The sequence below is a fragment of the Choloepus didactylus genome, chromosome 7, assembly GCF_015220235.1.
Source record: "Choloepus didactylus isolate mChoDid1 chromosome 7, mChoDid1.pri, whole genome shotgun sequence".
NCBI classification, from domain to species: domain Eukaryota; kingdom Metazoa; phylum Chordata; class Mammalia; order Pilosa; family Megalonychidae; genus Choloepus; species Choloepus didactylus.
Window position 1 is genome coordinate 38809661 of NC_051313.1, and position 24381 is coordinate 38834041.

Sequence of the window (24381 nt, forward strand, 5' to 3'; positions counted from 1 at the left end):
TTCTTTTTTGAGAGCTTTTTGATGATTGACTCAATCTCTTTACTTGTGATTGGTTTGTTGAGGTCATCTGTTTCTTCTTGAGTCAATGTTGGTTGTTTATACTTTTCTAGGAAGTTGTCCATATTGTCTAAGTTGTCTAGTTTATTGGCATATAGTTGCTCATAGTATCTTCTTATTATCTCCTTTATTTCTGCAGGGTCAGTAGTTGTGTCTCCTTTCCTCCTTTCCCATTTGTGATTATATTTATGTACATCCGCTCCCTTTTTTTTTTTTTTTTTTTTTTTTTTGTTAGCTAGGGGTCCCTGAATTTCATTGATTTTGTCAAAGAACTGACTTCTTGTTTTGTTGATTCTATTGTTTTCCTGTTCTCTCAATTTCATTTATTTTGCTTTGGGTTAGTTTGCTGTTCTTTATGTTATTCCTTGAGGTGCACAGTTAATTCCTTGATTTTTGCTCTCTCTCCTCTTTTAAAATAGGCATTTAGGGCAATAAATTCCCCTCTCAGCACCGCCTTGGCTGCATCCCATGTTTTGATATGTTGTATTTTCATTGTTGTTTGCCTCGAGGTATTTACTAATTTCTCTCATAATTCCTTCCTTTACTCACTGGTTTCCTAAGAGTGTGTTGTTTAGCTTCCATATATTTATGAATTTTACGGCCTTATGCCTGTTATTTCCAAGTTCATTCCATTATGATCCAAGAATGTGTTTTGTATAATATCAGTATTTTTAAATTTGTTGAGACTTGCTTTCTGAACCAACATGTGTTCTATCCTAGAGAATGTTCCATGAGCACTTGAGAAAAATGTGTATCCTGCTTTGTGGGGTGTAGTGTTCTGTAAATACCTGTCAAGTCTGGTTCATTTATTGCATAATTCAACATCTCCATTTCCTTATTGATCCTCTGTCTAGATGTTCTGTCCATTGATGGGAGTGGTTTATTGAAGTCTCCAACTAATATTGTAGAGGTATCTACTTCTCCTTTCAGTGTTCGCCTCATGTATTTTGGGGTACTCTGGCTTGGTGCATAAATATTTATGATTATTATGGTTTCTTGATGAATTGACCCTTTTATTAATATATAGTGTCCTTCTTTGTCTCCTTTAGTTGTTTCACTTTTGAAGTCTAATTTGTCTCATTAGTATAGCTACTCTCACTTTTTTCTGATTGTTTGTGTGAACTGTCTTTTTCTAACCTTTCACTTTCAGCCTGTTTTTGTCCTTGTTCTTGTAGGCTACATAATGATGGGTCCTGTTTTTTAATCCACTCTGCCAATCTGTGTCTTTTTATTGGGGATTTTAATCCATTTACATTTAGTGTTGTTACTGTAAGGGCACTACTTTCTTCTACCATTGTCTTTGGGTTTTATATGTCATATTTTTTCCTCTCTCTCCTTTTACCTTTCCTGATAATCTTCATTTCTGCACTCTTCTCCAACTCTCTCTCTCCTGTCTTTTCCTATCAGCCTGTAGCACTCCCTTTAGTATTTCTTGTAGCACTGGTCTCTTATTCACAAGCTCTCTCAGTGTCTTTTTGTCTAATATTTTAATCTCTCCCTCTTTTTTGAAGGACAGTTTTCCAGATATAGAATTCTTGGTTGGCAGTTTTTCTCTTTCTTAAATATCTTAAATATATCAAGCCACTGTCTTCTCACCTCCATGGTTTCCGTGGAGAAATCTGTACATAGTCTTATCGATCTTCCCTTGTATGTATGTGATGGATTGCTTTTCTCTTGCTGCTTTCAGAGTACTCTTTTTGTCTTTGACATTGGACAGTCTGATCAGTAAGTGTCTTGGAGTAGGTATTTTGGGATCTATTCTGTTTGGGCTATGCTGTACTTCTTGAACCTGTAATTTTCTTTCATAATGGTTGGGCAATTTTCAGTGAATATTTCTTCTGTTATTCTTTCTGCCTCTTTTGCCTTCTCTTCTCTTTCTGGGACACCCATGACACATATATTCGTGGACTTTATGTTGTCACTCAGCTCCTTAGGACTCTGTTCATATTTTTCCATTGTTTTTACCTTCTGTTCTTTTGTGTGTATGAATTCAAATGTCTTGTCTTCCAGTTCACTGATCCTTTCTTCTGCCTGTTCAAATCTGTTGTATCCCTCCATTGTGTTTTTCGTCTCTTCTGTTGTGCCTTTCATTCCCATAAGTTCTGCCATTTGTTTTAAAAGCTTATGAATTCTTCTTTATTGTCATGCGGTGTCTTCTTATATCCTTCATCTCTTTTACCGTATCTTCCCTCAGTTCATGGAATTGATTTAGGAGATTTGTTTGAACATCTTTAATTAGTTGTTTCAACTCCTGTATCTCAATTGAACTATTACTTTATTCTTTGGGCTGGTCCATATTTTCCTGTTTCCTAGTATGACTTGTTATCTTAAGCTGTCTAGGCATCTGATTTTCATGATTAGCTTATTCTGGAGCTCGTTTTCACCCTTTTACCTAGGGTTTTCTTGTTGGTTGACTTTGTTCTCTATCCTTTGGTGTTCATTTCAACTTATTCTAGACCTCTAACTTAGGTTCCTTTTAGTTTATCAGTATTCTTCATCTCTTGTTTTTCTGTTTCTTGCCCTACCTCTATGTAGCCTTTTTGTGAGAGGGTCTCCTCAGATATGGTCAACCTCAGTCACATTTTCCCACTCCAGAGAGGCCCAGGTCTCAGGAGGAGAATATGGAGTTTCCCTGAGAATGAGACCCTCCTATGAGGCCTTTAGACTGCATGCTTTTCCTGTCCTGTCCAGCAGGTATTGCTTTTCATTCTGCAGCTCCCCAAACAATGTAAAGAGGTACAGTGCCTTTACTTTTCTGGCTTACTCTGTCCCTGTCAGGGGCGTGGTTGACTGAAGCCGGTTTCTTTTTTCCAGCCCCTGGGGTCTGAGTTCTTTGAAGGAGGGCTGCCGGTTGAACTGAACCACTACCCCCCTCCCTTTCTTGGGGAAGTTATACCATTTAGGGAGTTGTCTCCCCTACTAGATTCATTGCTTTGTCTGTCAGACCTATCTGAGCTCTCCATTGCCTGGGTCCAGAGGCCAGTTGCACTTATCTGAGGCTTTCTGTAAAGAGCTACTTAGAAAAGTTATTTAAAAAGAAAAAAAAATCCATTTTTAAGGACTTTCCCTAGTCCTCTGGTTTTGTCAGTTTCAATATGGAATATTTAAAGATATGCACTTTAGGTTATTATCTGGATAGGTACTCTCCAACAGCTTTAATTCCGCCCTTGCCAGGGGCTATTGGAGTGTAAAAAGATAGAGTCAGAGAGTAAGAAAAGGGACAAAATGTGGGAAAAAAAAAAAAAAACCCAAGCCATTTTGGAGCCACAGAATGGGTTCCTGCTTCAGAGCCCAGCGCTTCTCCAGTACACCAAGCACCCTCAACTCCAAAAGTTAATTAATTTCTTAATTAATTCTGCAGTTGAGGCTGGGTTGAGTCCCCCTTCTTGCTCCCAGCAGATTGTTTTTTTTCCTTCAGGGAGCCAGCTTTAAGAGAATCCATGGGGTCTGGGTGGGGAGGGGATCAAGACCCCTGGCCAGGGTAACATACAGGTTTCGCTGCTATGTCCGCTGTTCCTCCTGTTCCAGACTAGTGTACAATGCATGGCTGGTGACTGGAAATCCGCAAAACACTGTTTCATATAGTTCCTGACTAATTACCTGCTGTCCTAGAGGAGTGACTAAATTCCACACCTCACCACTCCACCATCTTCAATGTAAGGATCTTACAAATGTATACTCCCAGTTCTTCCTCTTTATCTTTTGTGCTTTCTGTGGTTTGCTGTCTGTCATTCATTTTGGAAAATTCTTGGCTATTATCACATCATATATTTCTACTGTTCCTTTCTTTCTCTCTTCTCCTTCTGGTATTCTCATTATGTATCTTACACCTTTTGAAATTGTCCCACAATTCTTGGCTATTCTGTTCCTTTTTTATTTTCTTTCAGGCTTCTTTCTCCTTGCTTTTCAGTTTGGTTGTTAAGTTTTTGTCGATATATTCAAGCTCATTCATTATTTCCTCAGCCATTTTCAGCCTCCTGATGAGCCCACCAAGGGCATGCTTCATTTCTATTTCAGTAATTTTTTATTTCTAGCATTTCCTTCTGATTCTTTCCACTGTTTCCATCTTTTTTCTTACATTACCTATCTGTTCTTGCATGTTGTCCATTTTTCCATTGGAGCCCTTAGCATATTAAAAATTCCCAGTCTGGTAATTCCAAAATCTCTGCTAATTGAATCTGGTTCTGATGCTTGCTTTGTCTCTTTAGACAGTGCTTTTTGTCTTGACATAAGCATGCTTGTTTTCACCTGTTTCTCCAGTTTTAGGATGTTCACTTGCCCTGTGACCTTAATTACTCTGATGGAACTAGGAAGACTTGTTGATTTTTGTTTTGTTGAGCTTTTTTTCTTGTTTTGAGGATAGGAGTGATGATTTCTAAGTGCCTTGCCAGTCAAACTGGAAACCAGAAGTTCTCGATTTTGTCTCTCATTGCTCTACTATGCTTTGCTCTGGGTTTTTTCTTCATCTTGTTTTCTGATATATTTCTCTTTTAGGGAAGTATCCTTAATAATGGTTATTGTGTCTATTTCCAAAGCATTGCTAATTTATAAAATGAAACTGTTGTAGGGGAATATACTTTTAAGCATATCCTGAGACCTTTTAGATTATTAGTAAAATATAACTTTACAATAATTTTTGTTTCAACTAAAAACAGTCTGATTAGATTTGGGGAGCATTAGATATGATCCAGAATTGTGGCTGTTCTTGTAAAGATAGAATGTAACATAATAATCCTAATGACTTATGAACTAAGCTATGATTTTGGTTTTACTTATGAAAATATTTTTCTTATTTTTCTATATTATTTGATGTTCATTGGATTTTTATTCTGAATTATGCTTCAGTATGAAAAGGGAGAAAACTTGGTTTGAGAATATTTATATTTTTCCTCTATCAAGAGTCAATAAAATTTGCCAAATATTTTATATATATTTATATTTTATATATAAAATACTTTATATCCATAAGTAGCCATAATACATAAAATAAAAATAATTTTATGCCTACATATATAAAATAATAATAAAATAACTTGTTAGATATCTCTTATTTATCCTTTCAGATATAGTGTATACAGGTTTTATTTTTTACAGAAAGGAAAAGCAACTTTTCCCCTGCTCAGTTTGCTTCAATATAGAGTGAATCAGAGGTAGCAACTTTGGACCTTTACCAAGTTTTAATTTTTTTAGTCAAAGGAGAGCTTCATTTTCAAAATCCTGAGGTCAGTATTATCAGATATGTACACTACTATATTGTGTTTCAGTGGAGCTGAAGCTTCTATATGGTAATGTGTCAAGCAGAATTTAGAGGTAGGATACCTTAGATTATGCAGAAGTGTCAGTAGAAATTATTTGTACTTCAGGGACAGTTATAAAGAATTATTTCATTTTAAATCTAAAAGTATTTTGAAATTACATACCAGAAATTGTTAAGCATTAAGGAAGAATCTTTTTTGTGAACTTGGGGAAGTTAATAATGTCATAATTCTTAGTGCAGATATTTTACATATCTTTGTTTTAAAAATTGTTCTTATATATTATATGCATTAGGTAAGAGGACTTTCTACTCTGAATGATTATATGTTCTCCCAGCTTAAAACCACTTTTTCCTAGATAAGTATTTTCATTTTAACATATTATGTAATATCTCAAAGAATGAAAAGTGAAATATGGAGGGTGAAATAAAATCTAAGTTGATGTAATAGGTAATAAAATAATGGAAACATGCTATAGGGATCCTGGCCCCTTCTCCCCTCTGTGTGGGACAGGGTGAAGGATGCCTGGCCCTGACTTGGCAAGCATGGTTATCAGTCATACCCAAGCGAGGTAATGTCTCCAAAGCATCCCTGTTCCTAATATCTGGCTATAGTTTTGCCTACAATGAAAATATTACTATTCAGGACCAAGCTCGTCAACGCCCGCCCTACCTGTTACATACCAAAACATTGGTCACCAGAAATGCAAAGAGTATATTGGGATAATTGTAGAGCAGTTAGTGGAGTGTTGGTGCAGAATGGTTCCTGTGGAATTGTAACTGACTGGTCCCCTAAGGGGTATACAGTTCAGAATTGCACTAATGCAAAGTGCTCTGATTACAAGAGACTAAAATGGGAAGTTCATAATTATAATCATTCTTATACTATTCAAACCCCGGCAACATATCCTATTATTTGGCACGGCGTTGGCTGGTCCCCACCCAAACCTACTTTAAATAATTCCTATGTTCAAGATACGCTTTGGAGGCTCCCTGTTAGTTTACATAACATTTCCAGATGGAATGGGAATTATATGATTAATTATACTCTAAATTTTACAAAAATAGATACTTTTGGAATACAAGCCTGTGTTAGAGATCCTTATGTCTTTTGGGTAGGAAATCTCACTATTAATATTATTACTAAGGAAATCAGTTGTATGGAGGATAGAAGTTGTTTACTTTATACTTGCTTGAATAACACCATAGACTCTAAAAATATTACTATTGTAATTCTTAGACGACGCAAAGGCCTGTGGCTCCCTGTTTCACAGCACAGACCTTGGGAATCGTCACCTGATATGCATGTGTTACTACAAATTTTAGAAGAGGTATATAAAAGAACAAAGAGATTTCTTGGACTGTTAATAGCATTTCTAATTGGCTTAATAGCTATTGCAACCACAGCCGCTGTTGCAGGAACAGCTCTACATCAATCTATTCAAACTACAGCATTTGTTCAAAAATGGCTTAGAAATGCAAGTAAAGCATGGGGGGAACAGTTACAAATTGACAAAGAAGTTAATGCTCATCTCGTGGATCTAGAGAATGCTGTTCTCCTTGTAGGGAAGGAAGTTGAGAACTTAAGATACTGGTTTAAGTTACAGTGTGATTGGAATACATCAACATTTTGTGTCACTCCCCATAAATATAACAACACCCATTTTACATGGGATAGAGTCAAGAGACATTTAATCGGACATCATGGTAATCTTACCATGGATATTTTAAAATTGCAAGAAATAGTAGATAATATCCAAAATGCTAACTTAATGTTCTATCAGAATCAGAGACAATGCAAGGTATTGCCTATGGCTTTGAGAAATTAAATCCTATAGTATGGGTTAAATCCCTTGGTGGTGGGTTCCTGGGTAGTAGTCTCCTAATTTTGTTAATCATCTTATGTCTTTGTTTAGTCCTCAGATGCACAAGAAAAACCCTCTCAGATCTAAAGCAGAAAGAAGCTGCTTGGTCCATCCTGTCTGCATTGAAGAAACAAAAAGGGGGACACGTGGGGAACCAAGCTTTTCATGTCACTTAGACCATGTCCGGGGCGGTGGCCTGGAACGCTGGGTCACAAGCCTGCATGGAACGCCGTTGTAGGTACGCCCTGTAAAGATGTGTGTCTTGTGACTATGACAGCAGCGTTAACCATTGACCCCAGATTGTTCCTTCTTATCTGCAGCAGGATGTAAAGATTAATATCTGAGAGACCCTGAATGCTTTTGATCATGTAGCATAGTCTAGCTTTGTGTAACAAATGAATAAATAACTGGAGCACAGGTGCATCAGCACCCACTTGGCACACGATGCTGTGGGTCCCCTGCTCCCTTAAATCTTAACTTTGTGTCTGTGTCTCATTTCAGCGTCGCCCTGTCAGCAACACCCCTCCCCCCCATAAGTGCAACATGTTGTCAAGTAGCTAAACCTATATGTGTGTATTTTTCTCTCCTTGGACTATATAGAATTAAATGGACATGAGGTACTATACCAGTAAGAAATCAACATTAGCGTTTTCCTTTGTTGTTGTACTATGTCATTTTGCTGTTGTATTTGTTGAGAAAGTACTTTGAAAGTATAAGTGGTAATGCCTTTTAAAGGAAAGTTTTTTTATGGATAGAAGTTTTAACATCACTAATACTTAATAAGCCTGTAAGGATAAATAAAACAAACTTAAAACTTAGAAATTTCAAAATGTGGAAAAAAGTGTTGAGCAGATACAGGTGCTTTGAAGTATTAAAAGTGGTAAATGAGACTTACCTAGTTTCTTTTTAAAATTATATGGTAATGTAATCTCAAAAGAAAAGCAAGATATGCTTCTAATCTTTTTATTTACATTAGTTGAAGAGGGTCAGATTTATGAAATAAAGAATCTTTGGATATGTCTGATCTAGGTGTCTAAAAGTTTAATCATAAAAAACCTCACATTTGAAATCTGAAGCTTAATGTTGAAGGAAAAAAAAAGTTTGGGGGGCGCTAACTCATTGTAAGCATTTTTATGTGTCCTCCGCTTTACCTAATAGGATTCATACTCTTTCACAGAGAGGAAAGTGTTTTGTTCCACCCATGTTTTGGTAGCTTGCAAATTTTGAAATGGGACATCTCCAAATTAATATTAGAGAATAGCCACATAAAAGGACAAGGAGCTAAATGCATAAAGCATTTGCTTTTTTGGCAGAAAGCCCCAATATGTACAGACCCTTTTTAAAAATTGATGTAAATCTGATCATGAGCATTTTCTTGTTTAGTGTGTTAAATTGCCACTATAACTCCAGCACTGAAATGACTGAAGAACAGAGTCAAGCTTCTGTTGACAGCTGGGACTCTTTCTGGCTCTAATTTTGCAATTATATAAAAGGAAAAAGGAGCCCTTCCCCCCACTGATAGAGAGGAAGAGTCTTTGCTATGTTATTTAAATGCACTTGGAACCCTGATCCTACACATATACACACATGCACCCTTGATAGAAAAGTGCACATGCATTGTGTTCTTGTATCCTAAGATGTTTTTCTCAGTGCATTGTATGGGTTTGGTAAATATTTATTGAAGAAAAGATAAATTGCTTCTTCAGATATAATCTTTAAAGTTTACAGTCCCTTACATGGAGATTGTGGATTTTTAAATCCATTCTCCATTTTTATTGTTACTACTTTAATTGAAGTCTCGTTATTTTTGCTTGGACTGTCATAGTAGTCTTGCCTCTAATTTTACCTCTTTTCAAATTCAGCCTTTATATTGTCACTAGAATAATTTTTCTAAAACCCAAATTTCATCCAATTGTGGACATATAAAAAATGTGCAGGAAAATAGGTGAAAAATTGCTGATAATCCTAAGTGTTCAAATATTGGGGGTTGGTTACACATATGTAGTATAAATGGTCTGCTATGCAGTCATCAGAAATCTTGCTAAGGAAGAATAGAAGAGGGCAAATGTTCATATGCAATAGCTGAGTGAAGAAAATAGGCTTCAAAAGAGCATATACAGTGTGATCCTTCTGTTTAAAAATGTATATAGTATAAACTTAAGTGGGGAAGAAAATACACCAGAATGTGAAGTGTTTGTCTGTAGGTGGTAGAATTGAGTAAATTTTTCTTTTTTATACTCTCTTGTGTTTTAAAAATAAAAGCATGTATTTGTAATTAGGAGGAAAGTTAATAAACCAAAACCTACAACTAGTCACATTATTTTCCTCCTTGAGGCCATCAATAGCTCTCTATTTTCTACAGAGATATTTCCCAGAATGTAGCACGTGGATCTATCTTCCTTAGAATCACCGGGGGTTCTTATTAAAAATACAGATTCCTGGGTCTACTCCAGACATACAAAAACCTTTGGAAGTGGCCTAGGAGTGTGTAACTTTAACTAGCAGCGCTGATGTTTCTTGTATATTCTGAAGCTCTCAAATTGGCCTTCAGTGTAACATAAAAATCTGGAAGACAAGCTTTTTAATGATCTGACACCTGGCTACCTTTCCAGTCTCATCATCTTCCTCCTCAAGCATTTTGCTCTTCAGTCTGAACTGCTTGGTTTTGCTGAAAAATGTATGTGGCTTTGCATATACTGTTAGCTTAAGGAAAGCAGGAACCTTGTCCATTCTGAGTGTGCAGAGTTCCTGACATAGTGTTGTTCCTCATTAAATGTCTGATGAATGACTGCCATTCCTCTGGATAGAATGACCTTGTCCATTTGGTAAATTCTTCATATTTCAAGACTGAGACATCGCCTCTTTTGTGAAGCTGCTTTTGATTTTCCTCAGAGTTAATCAGTCCTTTGTACCACCATTGCACTTTGTACCTCTGTTAGAGCAGTTATCATTTTGATTGGCAAGGCTGTTTTTTGTTTAGTTTTTAACTTGTCTTACTTACCTATTAGCAAATGAGTTGCATTAGGACAGATTAGTGTTCTGTCAGTCTGGGTCCTCAGACCTTTGTGCCTAGACATGCAGAAAAATATGATGAAAAAACTCATGAAGGTTAAGGACCTTGGCTTATTCACTCAGCTTCGTTCTCTCTAGTTCCTAACACTGTCTTGTTATGTTTTGCTTAAATTATGATTTCTTTTGACATGGTACTTGATTTAAAAAATATATATATATATATTTATTGAATTAAATTGAATGTACAGAGTAAGCCCATAGGAATTCCTACAACAAACCAACATTCCAGAATTTATAAAGTAGAGGGGAAAACATAGCATTTAACTTTAAAAAAATCACATAAAGAAAATGTTCTTGTACTATTACAAATAGTACTTAAAATTAATAATTAAAGTGGCTGTTACCTGCTATATACTGGTGAAACAGGTAATATGGTGTTACGGGACTTTAAACTTGAAAAGGTAAAGGGTCTTCTTTTGTCTGCCAAGAAATGACCAGGAATTATCTAAGTCTAGGATGATTGGGGAATGATGCAGTGTTGAATACCTCTTAAGTCTTTAGCACTATCTTAAGTGCTTTTTGTGGATGTTCTCATTTGAGCCCCATACATTTCCATAAAGTATAGAGATGATTCTGTTCTCCTGTAAGGAGAACATATGTGTTGTTGAATATGATTGACCTGGAGCGATTGCCAACCCAGTTGATCTGTGTGCGCATGTCCACATTCCTTCTAGTATATGGTTCTCTCAGACTTGGTTTGTAAAAGAATTTCTTTAGGAGCAATTAAAAAGGTAAATTTGGGGACTTTCCACCTAGAGTGTCTGATGGGATAGGTCTGGGATAGTGCCCAGAAATGTATTAGTGCTTCTGATTTAAGTAGCCCTTAGACATACTTTAAGAAACACTATTTTGATGAAACATATTTTGAACTGATCAATGTCTTCTTTAGGACAGATTTTTCTCATTATTGGAATAGTTAAAATCTAATAAGTATGGCCTATTATTATTTTTCCTTTTGATGCCTCATTCCTACCAACTCCCTGTTGCCAGTGATCTCCATATACCTATTTTCCCCTTTCCCAAACCTGAGTCACCTGCTTGTTGGTTTCCACTGACTATTCTCTTGCCATTTTCTGTCAGGTGTTGACAAATCTTGGTAGGATAACTGGTAAGATGAAGAGAAAATATGTCTGTTCTTTTTCTTTCATCAATTTTATTGAGGTATACTTTATATACAATAAAAATGACAAATTTTAAGTATACAATTCGACGAGTTTTGCCAAATGTATATACAGTCTGTTTTAGTTTACTAAAGCTGCCCAAAGCAGATACCATGAAAATATGTTGGCTTATACAATGGGAATTTATTAGCTTACAAACTTACAGTTCTGAAGCCATAAAAATGTCCAAATCAAGGCATTGTTAAGATGATACCTTCTTCCTGAAGACTAGCTATTGATGATCTTGGACTCCTTGGTCACATGGCAAGCTCATGGTGGTGTCTGCTGGTCTCTCCCTTCTTTTCCAGGTTTCCTTGCTTTGAGCTTCTTGCTTGCATGGCTTTTTCTCTCTGTCTGAATTTTATTCTCTTATAAAGGACTCCAGTAAGAGGATTTAGACTCACCCTGAAAGAGGTGCGTCACATCTTAAGATTCTACTCAACAATAGGTCCTACTTACAATGGGTCTACATCCACAGGAATGGATTATCTTTAAGAACATACTTTTCTGGAGTACACACAGCTTCAAACCATCAAATAGTCCTCCAACCACCATTACCACAATCATGATATACTGAACATTTCTTTTACCCTATAAAGTTCCCTTGTGCCCCTTTGCAGTCAGTACCCTCTCCCCACCACCAGCCCCTAGCAGCCACTGATCTGCTTACATTATAATCACTATAGTTTTTGCCTTTTCTAGAATTTCATATAATCATACAGTATGTAGTCATTTGTGTCTTCATCCACTTTGTTGCATGTATCAGTAATGTTTTTCTTCCTTTTTATTGCTGAGTAGTATTCCAGGAGTTTATCAGGTGATAGACATTTGGACTATTTCCAGTTTGGGGCTATTATGAATAAAACTGTTAGAAGTATTCATGTAAAAGTCTTTGTATGAACATATATTTTCATTTATAAATACTTGGGAGTGGGATTGCTTGGTTGTAAGATAAATTTTCTTTAGAAGAAACCACCAGATTTGTTCCAAAGTAGCTGTATCATTTTGTGTTACCTCCATCAATGTATGAAAGATCCAGTGTCTCCAGGTCCTTATTAACACTTGGTATGTTTAGTCTTTTTTAAATTGTACCCTTCCTAGAGGAAGTGTAATGATATCTCATTGTGGTTTTAATTTTCATTTCCCTAAGGTCTAAGAATACTGAACATCTTTTAATGTGCTTATTTGCCATTCACTTTCCAGTTACAAATCAGGAAACAGGCAGAGAGAGACTAAGTAACCTCTCTAAGGTTTCTTAGCTAATGAATGGAGGAGCTAGACTTTAAACTCAGATAGTTTGGTCCTTTTCAGAATTTTAAACTTTTCCATTTTCCCTTCCAGTATACAGTTAATCACTAGTTAATTTTTCCTTTAAAATGTCTTAAATTCTCTTTCTCTGTCACATGCTAGCCCAGGTCCTTATTACCTCATTCTTGGGGGCACCAACGTCTAGCTAGGTTCCTTGTCTGTCATTATTGTCAGATTAATGGTCCAAATGTACCATTTTTCTGATTTCTTTCCTCTTTTCCATAATCTATAATAGTTTAATATTGTATACCACTTTAAACCCATACTTCCCTACTCCTCCCCCCCCCCTTTGTAGTTGTATATAGCATTTACCCTCTACTTCAGTAACTCAAATTACACATACTTTAGTTTGCTTGAAGTTGTCACATAACTTACTAATACTCTGTTCATTTTCTTCAGGATTTTTTCTTTCTGTGCTTTATTTTGGATAGTTTCTATTGCTGTGTCTTCAAGTTCATTAATCTTTTCTTCTGTCATTTCTAATATGCTCTTAATTCCATCCACCATATATTTTTCTCCAACTTGTGTTTTTCATTTGCATTCTTTTTATATTATGCGTGTCTTTATACAGCATGCTTAAGCGTTTCTCTACCTTCTTAAACATATGGATTATAGTTAAAATTCTTTTTAATGTCTTTGTTTACTGATTCTGTCATCTGTATCATTTCTTTTTTTTTTTTTTTTGCTGCTTTTTTGTCTTATTATGGGTCATTTTTTCTTGTTTCTCTTTTTGCCTGGTAATTTTTTTAATGTTCCTTTCTCCTTTTTTTAATGCAATTTTATTGAGATATAGTCACATAATATACAGTCATTCAAAGTGTACTATCAGTTCACAGTATTGTTATATAGTTGGGCATTCATCACCACAATCTGAACATTTTCATTATTCAGAAAAATAAAAGATTAAAATAAAAGAACATCCAAAATATCGATTCCCCTCCTCCCCCCATTCCATTGTTCATTTACTTTTTTAAAAATAATTTTACTGAGATATATTGACACACCCTGCAGTCATCCAAAGTGTACAATCAGTTATTCGCAGCACCATCATATATTTGTATGTTCATCATCAGAATCAATTTTTGAGCCTTTTCCTTACTCCAAAATAAAAATAAAAGCAAAAAAGAACATTAAATCTTTCCATCCCCTCCATCCCACCCTATTCTTCTTCTAATTTTTGTCTCCATTTTCCCACTCATTTGTCCATACACTGAATAAAGGAAGTGTGGACCACAAGGTTTTCACAATCACACAGTCATACTTTGCAAGCTACATAGTTATACAATCGTCTTCAAGAATCAAGGTCACTGGGTTGCAGTTTGATAGCTTCAGGTATTTCCGTCTAGCCATTCCAACACACTAAAAACTAAAAAGTTATCTGTATATAGTGCATAAGAATACCTTCCAGAGTGACCTCTCAACTCCATCTGAAATCTCTCAGCCATTGAAACCTTATTTTGTTTCATCTGTCTTCCCCTTTTGGTCAAGAAGATCCTCTCAATCCCGTAGTGCTGGGTGCAGGCTCATCCCCAGGAGTCATTTCCCGTGTTGTCAGGAGGATTCACACCCCTGGATCTCATGTCTCACGTAGTGGGGAGGGTAGTGAGTTCACCTGCTGAGTGTGCTTAGAGAGAGGGGGGGGGGGCACATCTTGGCAACAAAGAGGCTCTCTGGGGGGAACTCCTTATGCCTGGTAATTTTTGGATGCCACACGTGAATTTTACTTTGTTGGTTTCTGGATATTTTTGTGCTTCTAGAAATATTCTTGAGCTTTATGTTGGGACACTGTTATTTGAAAATAATTTGATCTTTTCAAGACTTATTTTTATGCTTGGTTAGGTTGACTCAGAGAAAACTTCAGGGCTAATTTTGTCTAACTACTGAGGCAAATACCTTTATGATTATTCTACTTGATGTCTTATGAAGTATGAAGCTTTTTCCCTCTGGATGAAACACAAATTTTTCCTGCCCCTGTGTGAACTCCTGGGATTGTTCCCACTGCTCCTTTTGGTTGGTTGTTTTCCTGCTTTGGGTAGGTCCCTCACAAGTATGTGCTCAACATTACTCACTAAAGACCTGATGGGGATCCTCTGCAGATCTGCAGCGAACTCTCTTTGTACACCTCTCTCCTGTCTGGGACTCTGCCAGACAAAGGCAGCTGGGCCTCTCAACTCTGTTTGCTCAACCCAGGGAGATTGCCAAGCTCTGCCTCTGTCTCTTCCTACTCTTTGTGTTCCCTAGAAATTTTCTGTAAGCAGAGAGCTGGTTGCGGGGGCTTACTCTGTTTCCTTTCTCTTGAAATTACTGTCCTGCACTGGCCAGCATCCAATGACTGAAAACCATTGTTCCATGTATTTTCCCTTTGTTTTTTTAGTTGTTTCAGGTGGGAGGGTAAATCCATTTCCATTTACTCCATCTAGTCTAGTCTACTTATTTTTTAAAGATTCAGCTCAAGCATTAACTCCTCTCTGAAATGTTTCATAATCCATTTTCTAGTCAGGAATCATTTGGTTGGAAAGAACAGAAGCTCTTTCAAAGAAGCATTAATAAAAAGAGGGGATTATTACAATACAGAGAAATCTCGTGGCTCTTCATTGTGTGGTCCATTGTATGGAAAGGTCTTCTCTTTTCTTCTGTCTGCACACTACAGGGTTCTTCCCAAATGCCTTTGGCTCTCGCTTGCCTGGGTATCTCACCTCTGGCCTTGACTTACCAGGACCTTTCAGCTCTTGTCCTTGCACTATACTATATAATCAGATTACCTATTTATGTGAATAGCCCCAAGGAGCCAGAAAATTAATACTAATCTTGGGTAAGCAGAGTTCAATACTGACATGACCATAAAATTAATCCATTGAGGAGGATCTAAGATGGTGGCATAGAGAGGAGTCGAAGCTTTTTAGTCCCCCTGGAACAACTATTAAAAATCAGGAACAACTAGTAAATAATCCATAATAACTGTGGGGGGACAAACGTGACCATCCACTCATCATACACCAGCTTGAATTGGGAGGAATGCCTGAGATCACAGCATAAAATTTGTAAATAAAAACTGCAGATATCCAAGCCGGGAGACCCCCCCCACCACCACCCCAAGATGCAAAGCCTCGTAGTGCTAGAGAGAAGCTCTCTTCCAGCAAGAGAATATAGCTCAGCTGAGCTCCAACTGGGGTTTCAGTTAGTGAGTGTAAACTGCTTACTATGAGCTATGAATCCCCAACAAGCCGACAGAGGCTTTGGGTGACGACTGACCTTGGAGAGCCGGAGGGTCGCCGTCGACTAGCCCTGAAGGGGACTTTCTGTCTTTGTTTCTGCTCAGTGGAGAAAGCCTCAGCCGTTTTCAGTTCCCAGTGCTCTGACCCAGATAAGGATGGAGCTAGCACAGGCAGAGAGAGACCACTGAAATGCTAATGGCCTCTCCCTAGGGGGTCTATCTTCTCTAAGAGGAAAGGGGTGGGGCCCAGCTCTGCTACCTGCCTTCTATTCAGAACCAGACCCCAGAGCCTGGGGGAAAACAGCCACGGGCCACCTCCTTACACGAGTCTGGAATTAGAGGCTGACAGGCATCACCTGCTGGGCAGAAAAGCACAGTGACCTGAGGCCTCACAGGGTGTACCAATTTTCTAAGACATACCCTCAGGGAAACCGGATACTGAATATTTCTTCCTTCTGGGACCTGAGCCCATTCTGGTCTGGGAAAACCTGATTGGTGCAACCAAGGAAACCATGCCTAGATAGCAGAAAACTATAACCTACACTAAGAAAAGTGAAGTTATGACCCAGTCAAAGGAACAAACTTGACACTTCAACTGAGATACAGAAATTGAAACAACTAATAATAAGTCAATTCAAACAGTTTAGAGAAGATACGGCAAAAGAGCTGAACCGTATAATGAAAACACTGGCCTTACATAAGGTAGAAATTGAAAGTTCAAAAAACCAACTGGCAGGATCTATGGAAATGAAAAGCACAACACAAGAGATGAAAGACACAATGGAAACATACAACAGCAGATCTCAAGAGGCAGAAGAAAACACTCAGGAACTGGAAAACAAGGCACCTGAAAGCCTACACACAAAAGAAAAGATAGAGCAAAGAATCGAAAAATATGAACAATGTCTCCGGAAACTTAAGGACAAAACGAAAAGCAAGAATTTACATGTCATTGGTGTCCCAGAAGAAGAGAAGGGAAAAGGGGCAGAAGCAATAATAGAGGAAATAATCAATGAAAATTTCCCATCTCTTAAGAAAGATATAAAATTACAGATCCAAGAAGTGCAGCGTACCCCTAACAGAATAGATCTGAATAGGCCTGCGTCAAGACACTTAATCAGATTATCAAATGTCAAAGATAAAGAGAGAATCCTGAAAGCAGCAAGAGAAAAGCGATCCATCACATCCAAAGGAAGCTTGATAAAACTATGTGTGGATTTCTCAGTAGAAACCATGGAGGCAAGAAGGAAGTGGGGTGATATATTTAAGATACTGAAAGAGAAAAACCACCAACCAAGAATCCTATATCAGGCAAAACTATCCTTCAGATATGAGGGAGAGCTTAAAATATTCTCTGACAAACAGGCAGTGACAGAGTTTGTGAACAAGATACCTATTCTACAGGAAACACTAAAGGAAGCACTGCAGACAGAAAGGAAAAGACAGGAGTGAGACGTTTGGAAAACAATTTTGGAAGATAGTAACACAGCAATGTAAGTACACTGAACAAAGATGACTGTGAATATGGTTGAAAGAGGAAGGCTGGGACCATGTAGGACACTAGAACAAAAGACGAAGGATAAAGACTGGGACTGTATAACTCAGGGAAACCTAGGGTGCTCAGCAATTGTAATAAAAGGTACAAATATGTTTTTAAAAAATGTAATCCATTATTAGTAATACAATTAAAGTAAAAATTTTAAAACTGTTTTGAGTGAGAAATATCAACCAATAAATTCTAACTAGGAAATTACATTCTCAAATAATACTCTATAAATACAATGTTTATACCAAAGTATCTCCGAAATTTTGCTTCTGTTTTTTGATTATTAAATAATATGGTTAATCTGTAAACATTTACAGAGTTCATGTTATGTACTAGGCAGTCCAAGTCACTAGGGATACAAAAGAGGTTATATTCTTGAAAGTAGTTTGGCAAACTATAGCCCATGAGCCAAATCCAGCCTGCCACAATTTTTGTAAAGTTTTATCAGAACACAGCTGCTCCCATCCATTTTTTAATTATCTGTGGCTACTTTCCTGCTCCAGTGGGAGGTGAGTAGTTGCAACAGAGCAGATGGTCAGAGAGCCTCAAATATTTACTGTTTGTTCTGTAAAGGAAAAGTTTGCCAAGCCCTGAGAAACAGTGAATATATATTTTTTAATATAAGGAAGTTTGACGTCTTTTTGCAATGTCAAGAACTTTTTAAATCAGATCTTAGACTTTGACCAAAGTTACTAGTTAGAAAGAGGCTAAATTACCTTCCCAGAGTCCTGACATTAGAGTTTCTTGATTTCATTCTTTCATTAGGACCATCGGTTCATTTTGTCTCTTAATTTATTAAATTTTCGTTATTGCCAATGAGATTGCTTCTTTCTCTGTAAGACTTTCCTAATAGCAAGTATTTGAAAGTTGGATTTGAAATATCTTACGTGAGGGCATCTGGGTTTACTGGTGATTCAGAACACATGTGGTGTGGTATTTGGCAAGAGGCTAAAAGCCAAGTGTTGTAACCACCCACGTAACAGTCTTTTGCAAGCCATCAAGTGCTCTCTGTAATTTTAGTAATAAACACAGATTTTTTTTCTGCAGTATGTTAAAACAAAGAAAGTAATGTACTTTGAGATGGTAGGAGTAGTTTAAAATTAACTGTTTTCAAATATAAAAATTAAACATAAAAGCTTAGGTAACGCCATCTGAATCTAAATGTGCTTGTGAGATAAGTAATCAGTTTGTAGTTTGTCTGTCTTCATGATTGTCATTAGTTAAGATAAAGAAGTCTATAGATTTGCATGAAGTTATTCATCCTTCAAATCTCTACTACTATAAATAGAATAGATTTATTATTCATTTTTAAGATAGGCCTATCTTTTTAAAATGCCAGAATCATTAATCTCAATATCAAGCATTAGATTCTCCTATTGCTTCACAACCACTGCTGAAGGGCCTCTGAGGATGAAAAAATGTGATTTCAAACTAAAGTAACCATTTATCCCAGTTTGCCTGGGATGTTCCTAATTTATACCAGCATAATTATTAATGGTGCTCCACTTTATTCTCAATCACCCCAATTTGTATGGTAAATTATATGGTCATCCCACGTATGTATAATCATATTGACTGTTGAGGAATAGCTGGATTTATTTAACCAGCCTCAGCGTTTATTCTGATTCTTACTATTAAATCTCACAGGAATTGGTAGATTATTGCTTTAAAACAGCACAGTTGTTAAAGTGAAACTTAACTGACTCACAGTTCCGTGTGATAGTAAGAGCCCAAATTATGGATGTCTCTATAGCTCAAAATCATTTGAATCCCACTGCTAAAAATGAACTTTATATGTGGGATTTAGAGACTTAGATTTATCTCCCATTTTTCTCTCTCTTAACCACACACCCTATATTTCAGCTCCGCTTCTTGGATTTTCTTGAATATATCCCACACTTATATTGTTCCCTCCATTTTTTTCTGCTCCACCTTTTCCATTTTCCTTTTCCTGTCCATGCCTGTTAAATCCCTACTCATCCTTTAAAATCCAATGCAAATATGACTTCTATGTACAGAGTGATAATGGAAATTTAACTTTATTTTTTATCTCAGCTAGAAAACCAGTTGGCCTAGTGATATACATGGGATAATCCAATCCTTTTTTCACAGATATGTAATGTCATAAATCTGTTTCTAACCAATCTGCTAGTAGAGTTTTTTTACTATTAATTTTACTTACACAGTCTCCAGATCCATCAAACACTCATAAATGGCATCATACAAAATCTATTCTTATGTGTTTTACTTATTTCACTAAGCATGTTTTTAAGGTTCTTCTATGTTGTAGTATATCTCAGAACTTCATTCTTTCTTATGACCAGATAATATTTCCTTCAGTGTATATACTACATTTTATCATTCATTATTTGTTGGACGCTTTGGTTGTTTCCACCTTTTGTCTTTTGTGTATAATGCTGCTATAAATGTTGGCATACAAGAATCCGTTTGAGACCTTTTTTGAACTTTCTTCGGTATATGTATGGAAGTGTAATTGCTGAGTTATATGGTAATTCTGTATTTAACTTTCTGAGGAATGGCCATATTGCTTTCCATAGTGGTTGCACCTTTTTATATTTCCACCAACAATGCACTACAGTTCCAATTTCTCTACATCCTCTCAAACACTTATTTTCTAATATTTACTTAATTTCCATCCTGTGGGTGTGAAGTTGGTATCTCATGGTGGTTTTGATTTGCATTTTCCTAATGGTTAATGATGTTGAGCATCTTCATATCCTTATTCTCCATTTGTACTTCTTTAGAAAAATGTCTATTCAAGTCCTTTGCCTAATTTTGAATTGGGTAATTTGTTGTTGTTTTGTATATTCTGGATATTCAGCCCTTTTCTGATATACAGTTTTCAACTATTTTCACCCTTGTGTAGGTTATCTTTTCATTTTCTTGATGATGTTCTTTGATGCACAAAAGTTTTTAATTTTAATGAAGTCTAATTTATCTACTGTTTCTTTTGTTGCTTAACAATTTTAGTGTCATCTAAGAATCCATTTTGGAATACCAGCTAAAAACTGCTCTTTCCCTGGTGCATATACTTATCACCCTTGTTGAAAATCAGTTGCCCATAGATATGTGGATTTATTTCTGGACTTTCAGTTCTGATTCATTGGTCTATATGCCTGTCTATATGCCAGTACACACTGCTTTGTTTGGTTTAGCTTTGTAGTACAAATTTAAATCAGGAGGTGTGAGTTATTATACTTTGTGTTTTGTTTTGTTTTAAAAATTTTTGGCTATTTGGAGCCCCTTGCAGTTCAATGTGAATTTGAGGAGTAATTTTTCCATTTCTGCAAAAAAGACTGCTAGAGTTTTGATAGGGATTGCACTGAATTTTTGGATCACTTTAGGTAATATTGCCATTTTAATATTAAATTTCCAAAGCATGAATTGGGATATCTAGCCATTTGTTTGTCTCCTTTAATTTCTTTCAGCAGTGTTTTGTAGTTTTCAGTGTACAAGTTCTTTATTTTCTTCATTAAATTTATACCTAGATATTTTATTCTTTTAGATGCTTTCAGATTGTTCATTGCTAGTGTATAGAAATACAGCTGATTTTCATTTGTTGATCTTGTACTCTGCCAATTTGCTCAAAGCATTTATTAGCTCTAGAAATGGACTTCTTTAGATTTTCTATATAACAGGTCATGTCATCTGCAAATAGATACAGTTTTACTTCTTCCTTTCCAACTTGGATACCATTTTCTTTTCTCAAGACTTCTAGTACAATGTTGAATAGCAGTGGTGAAGCAGCTATCTTTGTCAGGTTGCTGGTTTTTAAGGAGAAACCTCTAATCTCTCACCACTGAGCATGATAATATCTGTATAATTTTTTTATAAATGGCCTTTATCATTGTTCTAGTTTGCTAATGCTGCAGAATGCAAAACACCAGAGATGGTTTGGCTTTTATAAAAAGGGGGTTTATTTGGCTACACAGTTACAGTCTTAAGGCCATAAAGTGTCCAAGGTAACACATCAGTAATTGGGTACCTTCATTGGAGGATGGCCAATGGCGTCCGGAAAACCTCTGCTAGCTGGGAAAGCACGTGGCTGGCGTCTGCTCCAAAGTTCTGGTTTCAAAATGGCTTTCTCCCAGGACATTCCTCTCTAGCAAGCTTGCTCCTCTTCAGAACATCACTCACAGCTGCACTGAGTTCCTTCTCTTTGAGTCAGCTCATTTATATGGCTCCACTGATCAAGGCCCACCCTGAATGGGTGGGGCCACGCCTCCACGGAAACATCCCATCAGTTATCATCCACAGTTGGGTGGGGCACATCTCCATGCAAACAACCTAATCCAAATGTTCCAAATTAATCCCCACTATTATGTCTGCCCCACAAGATTGCATCAAAGAATATGGCTTTTTCTGGGGGACATAATAGATTCAAACTGGCACACGATGATGTTGAGAAAGTTCCCTTCTAGTCGTAGTTTTCTGAGTGTTTTTATCAGGAACATGTGCTGGATTTCGTCCAGTGTCTTTTCTGCATGTGTATTGAGATAATCATGTTTTTCCCCTTTGTTCTACTTATGTGGTGTATTACATTGATTTATTTTTTAAGCAGTTTTACTGAGATGTAGTCACATACTATACAATCCATCCAAGTGTACAATCAGTGGTTCACAGCATAGTTGTGTGTTCATTGCCACAATCAATTTGACAACATTTCATTACTCAAAAACGAAAAACCTTTAGCAGTCACCTCTCAATCCCTCTGTCCTTCTCCATCCCTACATACCCACAAATCTATTTTTTTTTTTTTTTTACCATTCTACTTCCCCACCAATAGTGAATAAGTACATCCCTCTCTCCACATTTTCTCCAGCACTTGTATCCCTCTGGTTAATTTTCCCTCTGTACTTTTATAGAGATATGTTCACATACCACAGTGTATAATCAGTTCACAGTATCATCAAATAGTTGTGCATTCATCACCACAATCAGCCCTTAAACATATTCATTACTCCAAAAAAAATTTTTTTAAATAAGAATAATAAAAAATAAAAAATAAGAATAGAATAAAATAAAATACACATACAAGGTCAGACAACACCACCACCACCAAGAATCCCATACCCCTCCCTTGTATTCCCCTCTTATAGACATTTAGCTTTGGTTTACTGCCTTTGTTACAATTAATGGAAGCTTACATATTACAGTGTTACTCTTAACTTGTGCTTTGGATGTAAATTCTAAGAAACCATTGTATACCACAAGATCTTGAAGATGCTTCCCTACATTTTATTCCAAGAGTTTTATATTTCTGGTTCTCAGGTCTTTGATCCATTTTGAGTTAATTTTTGTATATGGACTGAGATGGGGTTCTTCTTTCATTCTTTTGCATATGGATATCCAGTACTCCCAGCACCATTTATGAAAAAGACTATCTTTGTCAAAAATAAATCGGCCATAGTTGTGAGGGGGTCTGTTTTGAACTCTCAATTCAGTTCCATTGGTTGATATATATATCCTTTTGCCAGTATTATGCTGTTTTGACCACTATAGCTTTGTAATATGTTTGGAAGTCAGGAAGTGTGAGTCCTCCAATTTTGTTCTTCTTTTTCAAGATGATTTTGGCTTTCCCAGGCCCCTTACCCATCCAAATAAATTTGATAATTGGCTTTTCCATTTCTGTGAAGTAGGCTGCTGGAGTTTTGATCGGTATTGTGTTAAATCGGTAAATCAATTTGGGTAGATATTTAGACTTCCAGTTCATGAACATGGAATGTCCTTCCATTTATTTAGGTTTTCCTTAATTTATTTTAGCAATGTTTTGTAGTTTTGTTTACAAGTCCTTTATATCCTTGGTTAAATATATTCCTAGATATTTGAATCATTTAGTTGTTATTGTAAATGGATATTTTTTCTTGTTCTCCTCCTCAGATTACTCATTACTAGTGTATACAAACACTACTTATTTTTGCATGTTGATCTTCAATCATGCTACATTGCTGAACTCATTTATTGGCTTAGTAGCTTTGTTGTGGTTTTTTTGGGACTTTCTCTATATAGGATCATGTCATTTGCAAATAGTGAAAGTTTTATTTCTTCCTTTCCAATTTGGATGACTTTTATTTATTTTTTTTATCCCTAACAGCTCTACCTAGAACTTCTAGTACATGTTGAATAACAGTGGTGACAGTGGGCATCCTTGTCTTGTTCCAGATCTTAGAGGGAAAGCTTTCAGTCTCTCACCATTGAGTATCAAGTTTAGCTGTGGGTATTTCATGTATGCCCTTTATCATGTTGAGGATGTTTCCTTCTCTTTCTATTTTTATGTATGTTTTTATCAAGAAAGGATGCTGAATTTTGTCAAATGCCTTTTCTGCATCAATTGAGGTGATTAAGTGTTTTTCTCCTTTCATTCTGTTGATGTGATATATTACATTACTTGATTTTTTTATGTTGAACCACCCTTGCATACCTGGGATAAAACTCCCTTGATCGTGGTGTATAATTCTTTGGGTATGCTTTTGGATTCGATTTTTTGTTGAGGATTTTTGCATCTATATTCATAAAAGAAATTGGTCTGTAATTTTCTCTGTTCATAGTGTCTTTATCTGGTTTGGTATTAGGGTAAAGTTAGCTTCACTGGAGGAGTAAGGAAGTATTCCCTCCTCTTCAATTTTTTGGAAGAGTTTGAGCAGGGTTGGTATTAGTTCTTCTAAGAATGATTGCTAGAATTCCCTCTTGAAGCCATCTGGCCCTGAGCTTTTCTTTGTTAGGAGATTTAGTCTCATTGCTTGTAATTGGTTTGTTGATGTCTTCTATTTCTTGTAGATTCAGTGTTGGTTGTTTGCATGCTTCTTGGAATTTGTCCATTTGACCTAGGTTATCTAATTTTTTGGCATACAGTTGTCTACAGTATCCTCTTTTGATCCTTTTTA

The 24381-nt window shown here is 36.5% G+C and overlaps 1 protein-coding gene across 11 annotated transcripts in view; it reads left to right on the top strand.

Moving 5' to 3' along the window:
• REV3L (REV3 like, DNA directed polymerase zeta catalytic subunit) overlaps nt 1-24381 on the top strand; it is a 229754-nt gene that overhangs the window by 24778 nt on the left and 180595 nt on the right. For 3 of the 11 annotated variants that reach the window (XM_037843749.1, XM_037843751.1, XM_037843753.1), the window contains 2 exons: nt 5152-5279; nt 7228-7414. The exons of 5 other annotated variants lie outside the window; for them this stretch is intronic. In XM_037843749.1, coding sequence (XP_037699677.1) covers nt 7342-7414 — 73 coding nt within the window. In that variant the 5' untranslated portion in view covers nt 5152-5279; nt 7228-7341. The remainder of the gene's footprint in view (nt 1-5151; nt 5280-7227; nt 7415-24381) is intronic. 3 more of the 11 variants (XM_037843750.1, XM_037843752.1, XM_037843755.1) reach the window with 1 other exon arrangement.